Genomic DNA, 13,977 nt, shown 5'->3' with positions numbered 1-13,977 from the left:
CGTATGTAAAATGCGCATAGACAGAAAGTCCATTGGTTTACAGCCTGGGATTGAACCTACAACCTCAGGGATGAGAGTCGCACGCTGAAGCCAATAGGCCAACACTGCTGCTGCGAGGTGAGTTTATACATACTCTATTTACTGTTTATTAAATAATTTTTATCCCCCTTAATCGGCGTAAATACTAGGAGCACGAAAGAAAATAAATTTAATACAAAGATATACGATTCATAAGCACCAACAGTTTTTGAAACCATTTTGCTTACACATAATGTAATATTACGTTTATTATAGGAACTGCAATAATGCAAGTTGCATGTCGCGGAGTCACGGTGGCTGAAGACGCCGGTGAGAAGGCACATACGACCTACTTATTGCTTTTATTATTTAAGGACTTTAAGGGTGAGATTCAGCAACAAAACTTAGCGCGAACTGTCACTTCGTATGTCAGAATCATTTTTGACGTACGTGAGTCAGACTCAACCCCGTTTCTGAATCTTTCAATTAGCCAAATTATATTCTTACGAATAAAACATGCGTAGGTATCCATAAAGTATCAAAATGTGATGAAAATAACTCTTACACAACATGGCGTGAATGTTATTGTTATTGAACAGTCTTAGTTTTTTAGCTTTGTACAGTGAATAACCCCAAGCCAATGATAATTAGAATTGTGCATTGTCGATATTTAATTATTCATAATCAGACCTTTAAACATTGATTTAGTTAATAATTCAAAATCGATTTCTTTCTATTGTCTGTTTGTTTTGACTAACTTTGATTGGCTACCAGCCCATAAAATTAAAAAAAACTAACTTTGATTTCAAAATTTACTAATGTATTTACCAAAGATTTTATCAGTAAGAACCTTAAACAACTGTGAATTAATTTTGTTATGTAGATATTTTAGTATTTTTCACATAGTATATTAAGTTAGTACAAATATGAGGTCGTACAATTACTCGTATAAAACTGTATCATTCTATATTATTTTATAACGGATACGTTATGCAAAGTGCATTATTGAAGTTAAAGGAAATTCAACATTTCCTTTACGCAAGCAAAGGAAACTCGGATAAAAAGCAAAATTCATTGTTCTTCAGTACCAATCACTGGCAGCGAATACGCGAGAAAATCAAGGTGATTATTTTTTTATATTGCATAGACAATTCAACCCGCATTCATTTATGAACCGCGCTAACGTTCAGTAACATTTCGCGCGCAATTTGAAACGCGGGAAAAGTGACAGTTGTCAATTTTTTTAATTAAAAAGTGTTCAACGGTCTGTGACAATAATTGAGTTTTCTAAATGTGATGCAATTCACCGAAAATGTCAATTTATGGTAAACTTGTTCAAATAATATTGATCAGTGTTTAATAATCAAGGTTTGTAAATACTTTATCTTTAAATAAATTATTTTTTTATGTATTATATAATACATAATAATATTTTTGGTTAATATTATATAGTTTATTTCTTTTGAATCGCCTATAATTATTATATATCTATAAGACAAAGTTTTTAAATTATGTGGTCGACGGACAGGAGACGAACCTAATGTTAAGTGATGGCTACAGGCACTCGGACCGCTCGCGAGTGCGTTGCCAGCCTATTAAGAATTGCCACGCTCTTTTCTTTAACGATATTCATCATTTGACATACATATACAGTTGTAATTTTAAATTAAATTTACCCTTCGATCATTATTTTTATTAGTTCACAAAAAAATCAATAGAAATATTAAATACTCTAAATTTGTTTGAGAAGTCGAATTAATTGCAACTAATATATTTTGCGAAGTCTAATTGTATGGTAATTGAATGATAATTATCTATTATAATCTGTGTTGATCTTTTGTCAAAAGTATGAGTTAGCCTCATCACGTTAAATAGGGAGACCAAAAAAAATAAACATCTCCTTCAGCAAAGCTGAAATACCAAAAAGTTATATAAATTTTGTATAAGTTATATACATCGCGTAATTGTCAGAAAAAAATACCATTACCAGCAAATTATATTGTCATACGCTCGCGAAGGAAGCACCTTCAAGGACAGAGGTCACAGATGAGCGTCACAACATAATTAGTAATTGTCGACTTTCCGTCAAGACATCTTATTTGTCATTGTCATAACACTTTGTTTTTGAACAAAGGTTACTTGGTCCAAGTTATTCTCCATATTATGACAAAATTAAATTAGCTGATTTCTTCAAGTTCCGTAATTTGTAGGAATATTTTTGAAATCTTTATTAATACCTACGGAAACTTTTAGGGTCGATTCGACCAAACAAGAGTAAATCTTAATCTTAGAATAAATCGTCAGTTAATCGAGAGTAAATCAATTTTACGTTTTACCAACTACAAATTCTAAGAATAGTGGGCTTATTCGGGAATTGCTACTATACCGCCGTTTCGCACGGAATAACAGCTATTCCAAGAATAATTTAATGGCGTCAGTCAGTCCAATCAGCTGATTTCTGTCATTTCACAAATATGTATTCTGTGTTTTAATTTCAAGTCAACGCAACGCACTAAATTAATAGTCTAGCATTGTATAATGAAACGTTTAAACAATTTATTATTTATTTATTTGTTTTTAGATTTTTTATTTTCTATAATATTAGAATGAAATTCAACTGGGCTCAACAGAAGTTCCTTTTTAGACGAAAGCCTCAAACAAACAAGAAATAAAAACTTTTTGTTGTCGTTTGACACCTGTTAAAAGCTACTTTTTCACACTATAATACGGCAAAATCGAGTTGACATGATGTATGCTCTTACACTGTCCCGTTGTAGAACAACATTTATTTGCCGAGTTTTATTTTCGTTCACCATTTTCTTGCTATTCGCGTATTGTTATTCCTAGCACAATTATACTATCGATTACGTGGACAAACGACTATGGATTTACTCGAGATTAAAATCATGGAATAGATTATTCTTGGTATAGTTACTCGTGTATAAATTGACGTTTGGTCGAATCGACCCTTAGTAAAATATTAAACTTCGTTTTTTTTTAAATAAAACGAAATTATCAGAAGAACAAATTAAGAAGAGTTCAAATATTATATCTGTAGCAAACAAATTAGAAAAATTTGTAATTAAATACCTTTTATTTAAAACTCAAATATCGGTGTATCTTATCTAACTGTAGAATTGAAATTGACTGTACTTATTACATTTTGACTATTACCAAAGACAATTATAAAAAAATATTGCAAATATAACAATATAATATTAATTGCAATACTAAACACACATAATAGACTATAGGCCTGAAACAAAGTGGTCTAATTGCCTTGTATCAGGATCTGCTTCCAAAAAAAATATAGTTTTAACGTAATGACAATATTTATTAAAAGAAAAAAACGTAGGGGTTTATTGTAACCAAATCGCTTATAAATTTATAAAGGTTGTCAAGACGTTTTGTATTTAGGCATCTAATTAACCCTATATTCTATAATATATTCTAAACCCAAACAACAATACTATCGGCATAGATGAACCAGGATCGCCATATATCGAAATATATGGCGTTCTATATAAAGGATAATCTATATGTTCTTGAAGACTTTTGATGAATTTATAAATGCTTCTTATGTCATTGAATCCCATACATAAGAAACTAATGGTGCTTCTGTCATTAAAATCGCATACGATTTGTGCTTTATCATTACCATTAATCATTAACGTTGATTTGGAATTTACATTAAGTATATACAAATATACACATACTGCTCAGGCTATATGACCCAAAATGTGTGCCTGAAACACCAGAATCTTTCACCATAATAGTTTAAATCATTATTAAAATCAGACTGATCCGTGCTCTTGTATTTTCTATCTTTCTATAAGGAGCAGAAACGTGGACAATATTAGCTCGAGACAGGCACAGGATTGATGCTTTTCAAATATGGAGCTATATGCGGATGTTAAGAGTAATGTGGACCGCTAAACGCACTAATGCATCCTTACTAAGACCTGTATTAGAAGTTGGAACCATATGCTGACGTCATTTCGTACATCGGTCACACAATGCGTAAGTGCGACGAGAACCTACAGAAGCTCATCGTGATTGGCAATACTGAAAGCAAAATATGCCGTGGACGTTCGCCAACGAGATGAACTGATTAAGTCAAAGATTCGTCGTCCTCAAAATTACACACAGTTGTAAAAGAAGCGAAGGACTATTGGTAGACGAAAATTTTTCGCGCTAGGTCTTGCTATACTTCTATAAATGTTGGTTTTGAAGTCATATACCTACATCATTATTACTACTAAGTCGGTAAACTGTTAAAATATTATATCATTTACAAAAGGTAGCTTGGATCTTCACAGAGGTCGCGAGAGATAAAATCTGTCATGATCTTCACTTTTTTAGATCTAATGTTTAAAACAAAACGTACAACATAAGGTATTTTGTCTATAGTTTATAAAACTGCCTAAACTCAAGGTTGTCATAGTGTACGGTGACCGGAAACAAAAATACTAGACCAAGTACAACGAGCATTCTAAAGACATTAGGGTCAACACTTTTTCGTCTATGGTCGCAATTCGAAATTTAAAATATATTTTTTTATAATCACATACGCATAAATATTCGATTATAGATAATACATTTTAACTTGTCTAATTCCTTAATAAAATACTGTATACAGCGCAGAAGAAATTTTAATAGATTAAAATTCTAAAATTTGCTACTGGCTCGTTGAATTCTTTTCAATTAATGTCACGCTTTACCTTGTCTATGTATTTTTCTAATACATATTCATAACGTACATCTAAGCGGCTGCATTGTTAGTTGATGATTTTCTAAAAATAAAACGCCATACTGTTACAAAAATACGATTTACACCACGAGAGCTGAGCTTTTCTTAAATCAAAATCTCATATTGAGTAGCTCAACAGCATACATCAATATGTAAGGAATGCGTCGAATAAAATATATTTACTTCATTTATTTACTGATAAAAAGGTTGTTAAATTTTCAAAAAGTCGGACAATTTAGTAGGTAAAATATAACGGACATATAAATTATGACATGATATAGATATTTTGGCAAATAAATTGTACCTACTACTATAGTTATTGTTGTGTCAAGTGACAACCTTATTATTTATCCGTGGAAGTAGTATGAACGTAGATGGTCAACCGAATCTTATTAGGAATAGATAGTAGCTTAGGAGTGGATCAAGGACTTCAGGCGACCCGCAGGCCTTGTAAAGGCCTAGGTACACACATGTGTGTTTAAATCATCGAATTATTGGGTCATAACATAAAGTGATTGTATTAAGTTATTAACGATATTATAGGTTTTACTATGTGTCCCACGATTAGTCAATCATTATAAATGCCTCTATAGACTTTGTGTACTTTCCGCAGATATATCATATATTATAAGTTTATTTCGTAATCCTACAGCTACCAAAATTAATATATAACAAAAACAATAACTAACCTTAAAATATAATAACTAAAATATATTATTAAAAGGAATCCCTTTAGGCAATATTCCGAAGATACTGCCAGCGTTCTCACTTTGAATAGCTAAACTAATTCTTTGTCCGAAGTAGCTGCCAGCTCTTCAGTCTCCTGTGATGTCAACTAACCTTTTTGCTATTTCCTTAAAAAAATAACAACAACCACAATTATACATTATAAATAGGGATGTGAGTGCCTTTTTCTATGAGGGTCTCAAGACGGGGGTCACTGACGATACACCGGCTGTACGCTGTGTACGATACGCGGCTGTTTTTTTTTTCAGATAAGTAAAAGACCTTAAAATAAATAAATTATAAAAACTATTTGTTGTTAGGAGCTCCAGTATTCTTTGACATTGATAATTCTAATAAACTAAGAGATAAATTATTAGTTTTGTTTGAAAACAATAGCTCCTTTTGGTGACCTTTGAGTTAAACGTTTACGTTTGTATTTTATTAAATAATAATTTGTATATTAGTGAAGAAAATTATTCAATAAATCAAGAACTATGTTCGTTAGGAAACTACGTATCATGCATATTATAAACAAAAGGTGAATTTATTTTTCGGGTCGCAAATATGTCAATGCAATTTTTCAAAGAGGTATTAGAAATACGTATTTAATGTATTATGCTTAGGAACATTGGCGTCAAAGGATGCGACCAGCGAACTTTATATTGATATTGACAAATTGATATTGACGGCGTTAACGTCCCTTTGCCTCGGATGACCCTTAACTTGATCTGCACCTGCTACGTACATTCGCCCCATCGAAGCACCCGACTAATACAATAGTGTACTGGTGTCCCTGCGCACAACCTTTATTACGTATAATAATAATTATAATAATGAAGCCCGTTTATTTCCAATCCTTACAAATGCTAACAAAAAACTGTTTAAATTTGTTATATACATTGTTTTTCTTGTAACCCGTTATCTTAACTTCCTTTAGTACCATTTATCGGATCCCCTTCAAGCGTCAAGGCCTCCAGCTCTCAAATTTCTCTATCCATGACATTCTACTTCTATTCGCTTCCTGCCAACATCTTCTACCTTTTTCTAATGCATACAATAGAGCGATAAAATAAAGCATGATTACGTGATTCATCTATAAAAACACAAACAAATAGAGAGAGAAAAATATAGACAACTTTCACTGATAGTTTTTACGTGAAATCTTGTGTACTATATTTACAGTTTTATAATAAGAATGAACAAAGAAGGTTGTATGTCAGTTAAGAGGCAGAAATAGAAAAAAAACTTAATTATTCGTACTAGCCGCTTACAATAAAAAATATTCCAAACAACCACAGATAATTATTAATATATCGTAAGATCCATGCTTAACTCGTAGTACAAATTGTTGTACATATAAATTTGTACCATAACACGAAAATCATTAATATATTTTAAGGCATTAATTGAAAATCATATCAACAAACCTAACACTCGTATTAACATGCCATTTATTTTAAGTCAGACAAATGGTCTAAAACTATTATATTACGAAAATAAGAATACACGATATATTAATTAATAATCTTATTATTATTATTTTTTTTTTTAATGGCTCTGGCACGATTTGTGCATTAGCCAGCGTCAAGTATAGGATTTTTTACAATTCGTGCTTATCTTTTAGAAATTCGACAGCGTCCTCTATGTACGGTTTAAGCACTCGCCCGGTACCGCACAACCCTCCCAAAGGCCGAGAACAAAATTAAATTAAAACTTGCCCTCGAACCGGGAATCGAACCCGGTACCCCTCACCTAGCTGCCACTTAATATAATAATCTTATAGTAATTGCTATATATATTTTATCTAGCGTTTACCATAGGTAAAGTTTTCCTAAAATTCTTTACTATGTAGGAGAGGACGTCGCCACAGACAAAACCATTTGAATTAGTATAGTTTACTAGTGTTAATGCACGTTAGTATTAAGTACTAAGAAGTGGAGTGAGTGAAAAAATAAAACACAAGAACAGAGTGTCTTCCCTTTAATAGAGACTGTAAGTAGTGTCATTGGACACTTTCTTATGTTAAATATCCTTTTTAATAAATTAGGTTAGACTTAAATTACTTATGATAGGCTAGATCGTTATGTTCCATTATGTCTTAGTAAAGACACAGGTAAATAATATAATATAAAGCGTTTAAAAAATTCTATCTTAATAGCTTTTACTTTCAAATAAATGTAATGATGCACCAACAATTTATCTATATATCCATGAAATTAAATCGCATCTCAATAAATGGTATTAACAACAACTTAAGGCTCTGTAATCGTGTTGCAATAGACAAATGAAAGGCTTAACATTTACAGTGTATTGTTACTAGTTTAGTATTTCTTTGTTAGTCTAGTGTGCATTTATCTACCATAAACTAGTTCCAGGATTATTAATCTTATATGTAAACGATGTTAAATATATAATTAAAGCCGCCTAAATTCTGTTACACAATAAAGTGTATTTCTCTATAATTATTAAAACATTGTGTTTTAATTTTTAAGCACGAATTTATGACGAAAACCACAAAAATTGAATTATTATTCTCATCACGTTTTACTTATTACAGACTAAACAATTTTAACTTTAAAAATTTATAAACACACTTAGTGTCTATGGAAAATTTATGGATGGTTGTTTGGAACTATTTTCCATAAAATTTTTGTTGTAAACTAGTGTATGTGAGAGATTACAATTACATTACACATGACGATATTATATAATGATAGTAATACACAATTATATGTACACTTTATTAAATAACTTACATTTGAAATAATTAAGATATATTAATAACAATTATTTAGATTGAAAAAAAAAAAAAAAAATAAACTTAACATAAACTAAAATATATCATTAAAAGGAGTCCCTTTAGGCAACGTTCCGAAGATACTGGCAGCGTTCCCCCTTTGAATTGCTAGACTAATTCTTTGTCCGAGGTAGCTGCCAGATCTTCGGTCTCCTGTGATGTCGACTAACCTTTTTGAAATTTCTTTGAAAAGCCTTAAAGCGTAAGGACCCCACGGACCAAGGGTCTCGACACCGAATGGGACAAAATCATATTCTGAGCCTAGACCCCTGTATTTGCATGCTTTATTTTTTTCAGCCGCTTCACAAGAAAAATAATAGTTATATTGATAATGATAATATTATAATGATAGTTATATTTTTGAGTATTATGTAATACTTATAAGTGATAAGATCTGATAACCGAAAAGACAGAAAAAATTCTACTTGAATCATTGAACTGGTAGTAGGACGGTTCATTCCTTAAAATTCTTAAAATTTTGGTAAAACGTGAAATATGATGTCAAAATTCTAAAAACGTTTGTTTATTTCGCGCGATTTTAGTAGGTACGTCAATCTTAATAATAGATTATAAACAAGCTTATTGCGTCATGTAAGACAATTTCACAACAGGGAATTTACCTAAACCAAAGACAACAAACATTTATAATGAGAACAAAAACATGTATAATCTACCTACGTACAATACCATTATTTCGTATTTCGACTATTAAAAAACAAAAACTGTTTACGACATTGTTCAAATGTTAACGGTCTCATAACCTATTTTATATAGAAGTTACAAATGCTAAATTATATTAGACAACAGTTTTCAGAATAACAATTGAAGTTGTAAAATAAATAATACTTATCGTATTACATCTTGTATAATTAGAGAAAACCTACGTTACATTAATTATTATTTAATGTGATATTATTTTATTAATAAAAAAAATTAAATTATTTATTTTGAGGGTTAGAACTCATTTCTTTTGGAAAAATAGTCTCGGGTCGGATTTAGAAGTCTGGAGGCCTCGGGGCAACATAGTAGCTGAGGCCCCAAATTATTTTCCTAATAAAATTAAAAAAACTGTCGAGTTTTTCATTCAATAATCTATTGTGACACCAAGCAGTTTATTTTGTATTTAACAAACATAAAAATATGAATACAGACCAATGATTTCATAAAGCAATAAAAAATCTAAAAGTTGTTTACTAGTGTTTACTAGTCGGAATTTAAAACATTTTTTTTTCGAAGTCTCTATTGTGGGGGGCCCGGTCAGTTGTCATCAGGGTCGGGGCTACAGGCCACCACAAAAAAAGAGCCTGGTAGACTTTAAATACTAGATTAATATTTGCGATATTTTAATCACTTTAACAACCAACAAACGTGGTTGGTTTATGACTAGATTCTCTTCCGTGGTACACATATAACAAGTTGTAGTACAGTAAAAGCTATCCTAAATAAGACACTCAATGTAATGGACACTGGTTACAGTATGCGTCTTTCCACCAGGGAATCTGTAGCTCATATAATATTTAGTCGTTAGAGAGTTCCTCGCGTTATTGTAGCTGCGTAAATCAAAACCATTAAAAACATATTTACCCTGTCCACATTCCCGGCAAAACTACACGAAACTTGCCGAATACCGGAGTGTAGAGAGAGTATTTGTCTATATTCGTGTATAGGTACATCTACAGCAGCAGATATTCTTCTGACGTCAATCTTGTGCGAGCGTCTATTTTCAACTGAACAAATCGGGAATCTAGAGAGCCGCTCTCGTGTGCTCTTCCAAATGCTTGTATTCTACAAAAGTTGTGCCTCTCGGCAACCTCCGGGAATGTAGAACACCCTTTATGCCTTACTATTAATTCTTAAAACATCTCTCTATATAGGTACCAAAATGGGGGATGGATTAGAATCTGGAGCAGGTCTAGCCTGGAGGCTGTTAGCGACACTAGAAGGCGGTTCCCTGTTTCTGGCAACATCAGCGCTGATAGCCTACACAGCGAGAGCGAGGGTAAAAAAACATAAGCGACGACGCAATGTCAACAGTGTTCTGGTAAGTATAATGCGGGCAATAATGTAGCTATATTCAAATAGTTTGAAAAATCCATAAGTGCACGCCTCATAGCGGTCATTCACATTTAAAATTCTAAACCAAAAACTCGAATTTTTGTAAAACAAAATAACAAACAAAAATTAAAATTAAAAAAAATAAATAAAAATGAATGATTGAAAAAAAACAATTTGTATATTATTTAATTTATATGGCCATAACTCTAAGGTGACGAAAAAAATATACTAAAATAAATGTATATATAGATATACAAAAATACACAGTCGTATTTTAGTTTTTTACAAATTATAATTAAACGACAGTACTTAGAACGCTAATATTAACTAGGAATCAGCCCAGGGTATAACTTTATATAATAAGAAAAAAAGTATTCTGGTACGATAAATTTTTCGACCAATTTCTCTGCCACATACATGGATCCATAAACACAGACTGACGGACGTCCAAGAATGATTGATTTTAATGTTATTATTTACTATGTTAAACAAAATAATTGTTCATAAAAAATACCATATGTGCTTGATAGATTATTTAACTCGATTTTAGTGCACTCATATTATCCTGTAAGTGTTATATTAGTGAGAAAAAAGTCATTCAAGTTTCGAAAGACTGGGTTTTTTGACATGTCGAGAGTATAGCACTGCCAGAGGCGTGCAATACAATCGAAGTAACTTTGGTAGTACTTTAATTGTTTTTGCTATAATTCATATACATTACACTAATAATCGTATGCACTTACAGATGCACTCACGCGGGTTACGCGTCGCGTATGTTGTATAATTTTTTTTTTTTTTAAGTTTTTTTTTCAAATTGTAATTTAAGTCAGTCCGTATTCGCTTAGCTCGTTCTCTATCTTCCTTTAAATTTCTTCTGTACAAATATTACTTGTCCACATCGTATCCCTAACTTTAATAATATCTACCTACTGATCTGACTGATCTTAAATTAAATTATAATGATTCATGTGCAATTTTATTAATTTTTTTTTTGTTTTTTTTCGTGTATCCTTTATTAGTTTAGTTTGTTTTTTGTTCCTGTTTAGTTTCTTTTTCTTAACAATGTATTTTTGCACTTCTTGCCTACCTTATTGTATTTCAGATAACAAACACAACAAATTCTCTAGGCAGAGAAGTGAAACGAAGATTAGAAGATTGCGGTTGTGTGGTACACACATACGAGTCGAGCGGCGCGAACATTCCCGCTAAAGTCGACGCTTTGCTTGTCATCGGCGCTGAAACACGTCCCGGCTTGGATGGCATAGTCGAACTTGTTTCTACTGATGTCTATGATAATTTGAAGGTACCTATTATATTCTATTTCAATTTATGGTACGACCGAAACATTACTATTTAATTATTTTAACATTGTCTTTATCTTGAGAAAGATTGAGGAAGATGAAAATGAAATGAATAGCTATGTGAATTGCTGTAGGCACTTAAATTTAAGACAATCAACACATTTACTTTGTGAACCTTTGCTTTTCTGCCCCTTCAAAATACAGGAAAAAGTCTGTTTTTTAATAGACGTTAAATTTAATACTTATATGTTTATTGGCATACAAGTTGTGGATTTTTGTGTCCATGGCGCGATTTGTTACACGTGTGAAGAGAGAAACTCTCAGCAAGGGTTCAAACACACAGCCACATATAGAGCTAGCTTAAGTAAACAAAGTCCATTTTTAGAAGAGATTTGACATTCCCATGTGAGTTAGCGTCTCCATACTCTGATCTTTGGTAAAAAAGGATCGTACCTATGTAAAAAAAACACACATACGTATAATTTAATCATGTGTATATTTTAGTTATTAGAAACCCTGTCACTAATAGTACAACGTGGGGGCTGCATTGCCTGGGCATCAGCTGGTGTAAGAAGTGACACCTTCAGTGAGGCAACACACGCATTTGACGCGGTTCTTCGTGCTAGTTTAAAATACGTCTCGAAAAAGTATCCCTTTTTGTTTCTTTATTATTTCATTGAATGCTTTAATGACGTTATAAAATTTTAGTTTTAATTAAATATAAGTTGTTTTTTAAACAAACGGGGGCAAACGGGCAGGCTCATTAATGTTAAGTGATTCCGCCCTTGATAACTCTTCTGTGAGTTTACTTTACTAACTTGGCCCTGTCACCGTTTTAGTTTTTTAAACAAGTAGGTGATCAACTATTTCAGTTAACATTGTTGCATTTGGATTTGAACCCGTCCTTAGCTTTATAAAAATTATAATTTACCAATCTGTCATTCAGACCACTTGTATATTAAAGGTACTTTAATTGAAAGTTTATTTTTTATTCAAAACTGTCGACATTACTGGAGTTAAGTTAAATTGATATATAAACAGAATTATATAGGTGTTATAGTCTTTTCACGATATTGCGATTTTTAATATAAAGCCGTTTAATCGAAATAAAGATTTAATGTAAATAAAAACGCCTGAAAAATAAATACTTATTCAATTCCTTAGGGCTCGTTGTGAAGCGATTTGGATCGATCGAGATGAATGCGTAGAGCGTGTAGCGGATAGCGTTATCTCTACGCTCGTGCCTTGTGACACCAGACAACGCGTACAAGCCCATCCCGTTTATCGGTAGAAAAACGAAAAATATTATTTTAATCAAATTTAATAAGAGAAGAAACCGTTCCTTTGAACCTTCTTTTCTGTTCTGTTTCATGATAGCTTATCAATCTAATAGGCAAGTAGGTGATCAGCCTCCCGTGAGTGACAGACGCCGTCGACTTTTTGGGTCTAAGGCAAGCCGGTTTCCTCACGATGTTTTCCTTCACGGTGCGAGTGTTACATGCACACATAGACAGAAAGTCCATTGGTGCACAGCCGAGGATCGAACCAGAGTCGCATGCTGATGATGAGGCCACTGGCAGTTTTAAAGAAATTTATATCTTGTAATAGTGCATGGATAAAATTGTGAAGAGAGAAAAGAGCTTTAAACATATTAAAACATTAATGGCCTTCATTAAATTTACACGTTTACCTGATAACCCTTTACCCTTTTAACCCTTAACAAGAATTCAATGTTTTAATTAAAAGAAAATATGTTATACAATTAGTATAAACAGAATTATGTCTTAAATAGTAATTCGAAACGTCTTAGAAAATAATAAATTATATTCAGATTTATATCCGTTAATAATTTTTAATCACTTAAATGTTACAGGAATATTGCAGTACAAATAAGCAAGTTCCTTGCGAGATGGCTGAAGAAAATCACTTGACTGGCCTGAGATTGTTTTTATTGTAATTGTAAATAAAGTTTGACATATTTATACTTTGTTATTTTTATAACACAACCGTCACAAAATAAACTAGCTAACTATAGCGGAAGGAGCACGCAAGTAAAATTTAAAAAAAAAACAATTGTCGAATTTAAATAGTTGAATAAATTGACCCGAACAGTCAGTTCAAAGGGTTTAGTCAAGATCCCTAGAAGATGACAAGTTCGTGTCGACCAATTTTTAGTCGAAAAATTTTTAGTGCTATTTCTATACTGTTCCTATTCCAAGCTTCAAGAAAATTCTAGCTAGCCTAAAGTTAGAAAGAAGATTCTACTTTTTATTGTTGAATTTATAATCAAATTTTTCTTTTAATTCTGATAACCTAAGGTACTTAACCAA

At 32.0% G+C, this 13,977-nt stretch overlaps 1 protein-coding gene across 2 annotated transcripts; it reads left to right on the top strand.

The window, feature by feature from the left end:
- The first annotated feature begins 1,070 nt into the window (after positions 1-1,070).
- Positions 1,071-13,631, top strand: LOC125059979. Of its 2 annotated transcripts, none has more exons than XM_047664711.1 (6): positions 1,071-1,140; positions 10,166-10,332; positions 11,449-11,649; positions 12,152-12,294; positions 12,812-12,934; positions 13,521-13,631. In XM_047664711.1, exons 2-6 carry the CDS (start codon positions 10,174-10,176, stop codon positions 13,576-13,578), a joined length of 684 nt encoding a protein of 227 aa, XP_047520667.1. In that variant the 5' UTR covers positions 1,071-1,140; positions 10,166-10,173; the 3' UTR covers positions 13,579-13,631. The 2 variants fall into 2 exon arrangements, with proteins under 2 accessions (XP_047520667.1, XP_047520666.1); XM_047664710.1 differs by lacking the exon at positions 1,071-1,140 and adding an exon at positions 1,166-1,386.
- The last annotated feature ends 346 nt before the right edge of the window (positions 13,632-13,977 follow it).

The sequence above is a fragment of the Pieris napi genome, chromosome 20 (assembly GCF_905475465.1).
Source record: "Pieris napi chromosome 20, ilPieNapi1.2, whole genome shotgun sequence".
Classification (NCBI taxonomy): domain Eukaryota; kingdom Metazoa; phylum Arthropoda; class Insecta; order Lepidoptera; family Pieridae; genus Pieris; species Pieris napi.
The sequence above is the reverse complement of the archived record's forward strand: the minus strand, read 5'-3'. Positions and strand labels throughout refer to the sequence as shown.

What these genes read in the sequence shown, in the direction of transcription:
- LOC125059979 (XM_047664711.1), top strand. Translation starts at nt 10,174, where the DNA reads ATGGGGGATGGATTAGAATCTGGAGCAGGTCTAGCCTGGAGGCTGTTA. An exon ending in GCAATGTCAACAGTGTTCTG is followed by an intron (nt 10,333 to 11,448) that starts GTAAGTATAATG and finishes ATTGTATTTCAG; the next exon opens with ATAACAAACACAACAAATTC. An exon ending in ATGTCTATGATAATTTGAAG is followed by an intron (nt 11,650 to 12,151) that starts GTACCTATTATA and finishes TGTATATTTTAG; the next exon opens with TTATTAGAAACCCTGTCACT.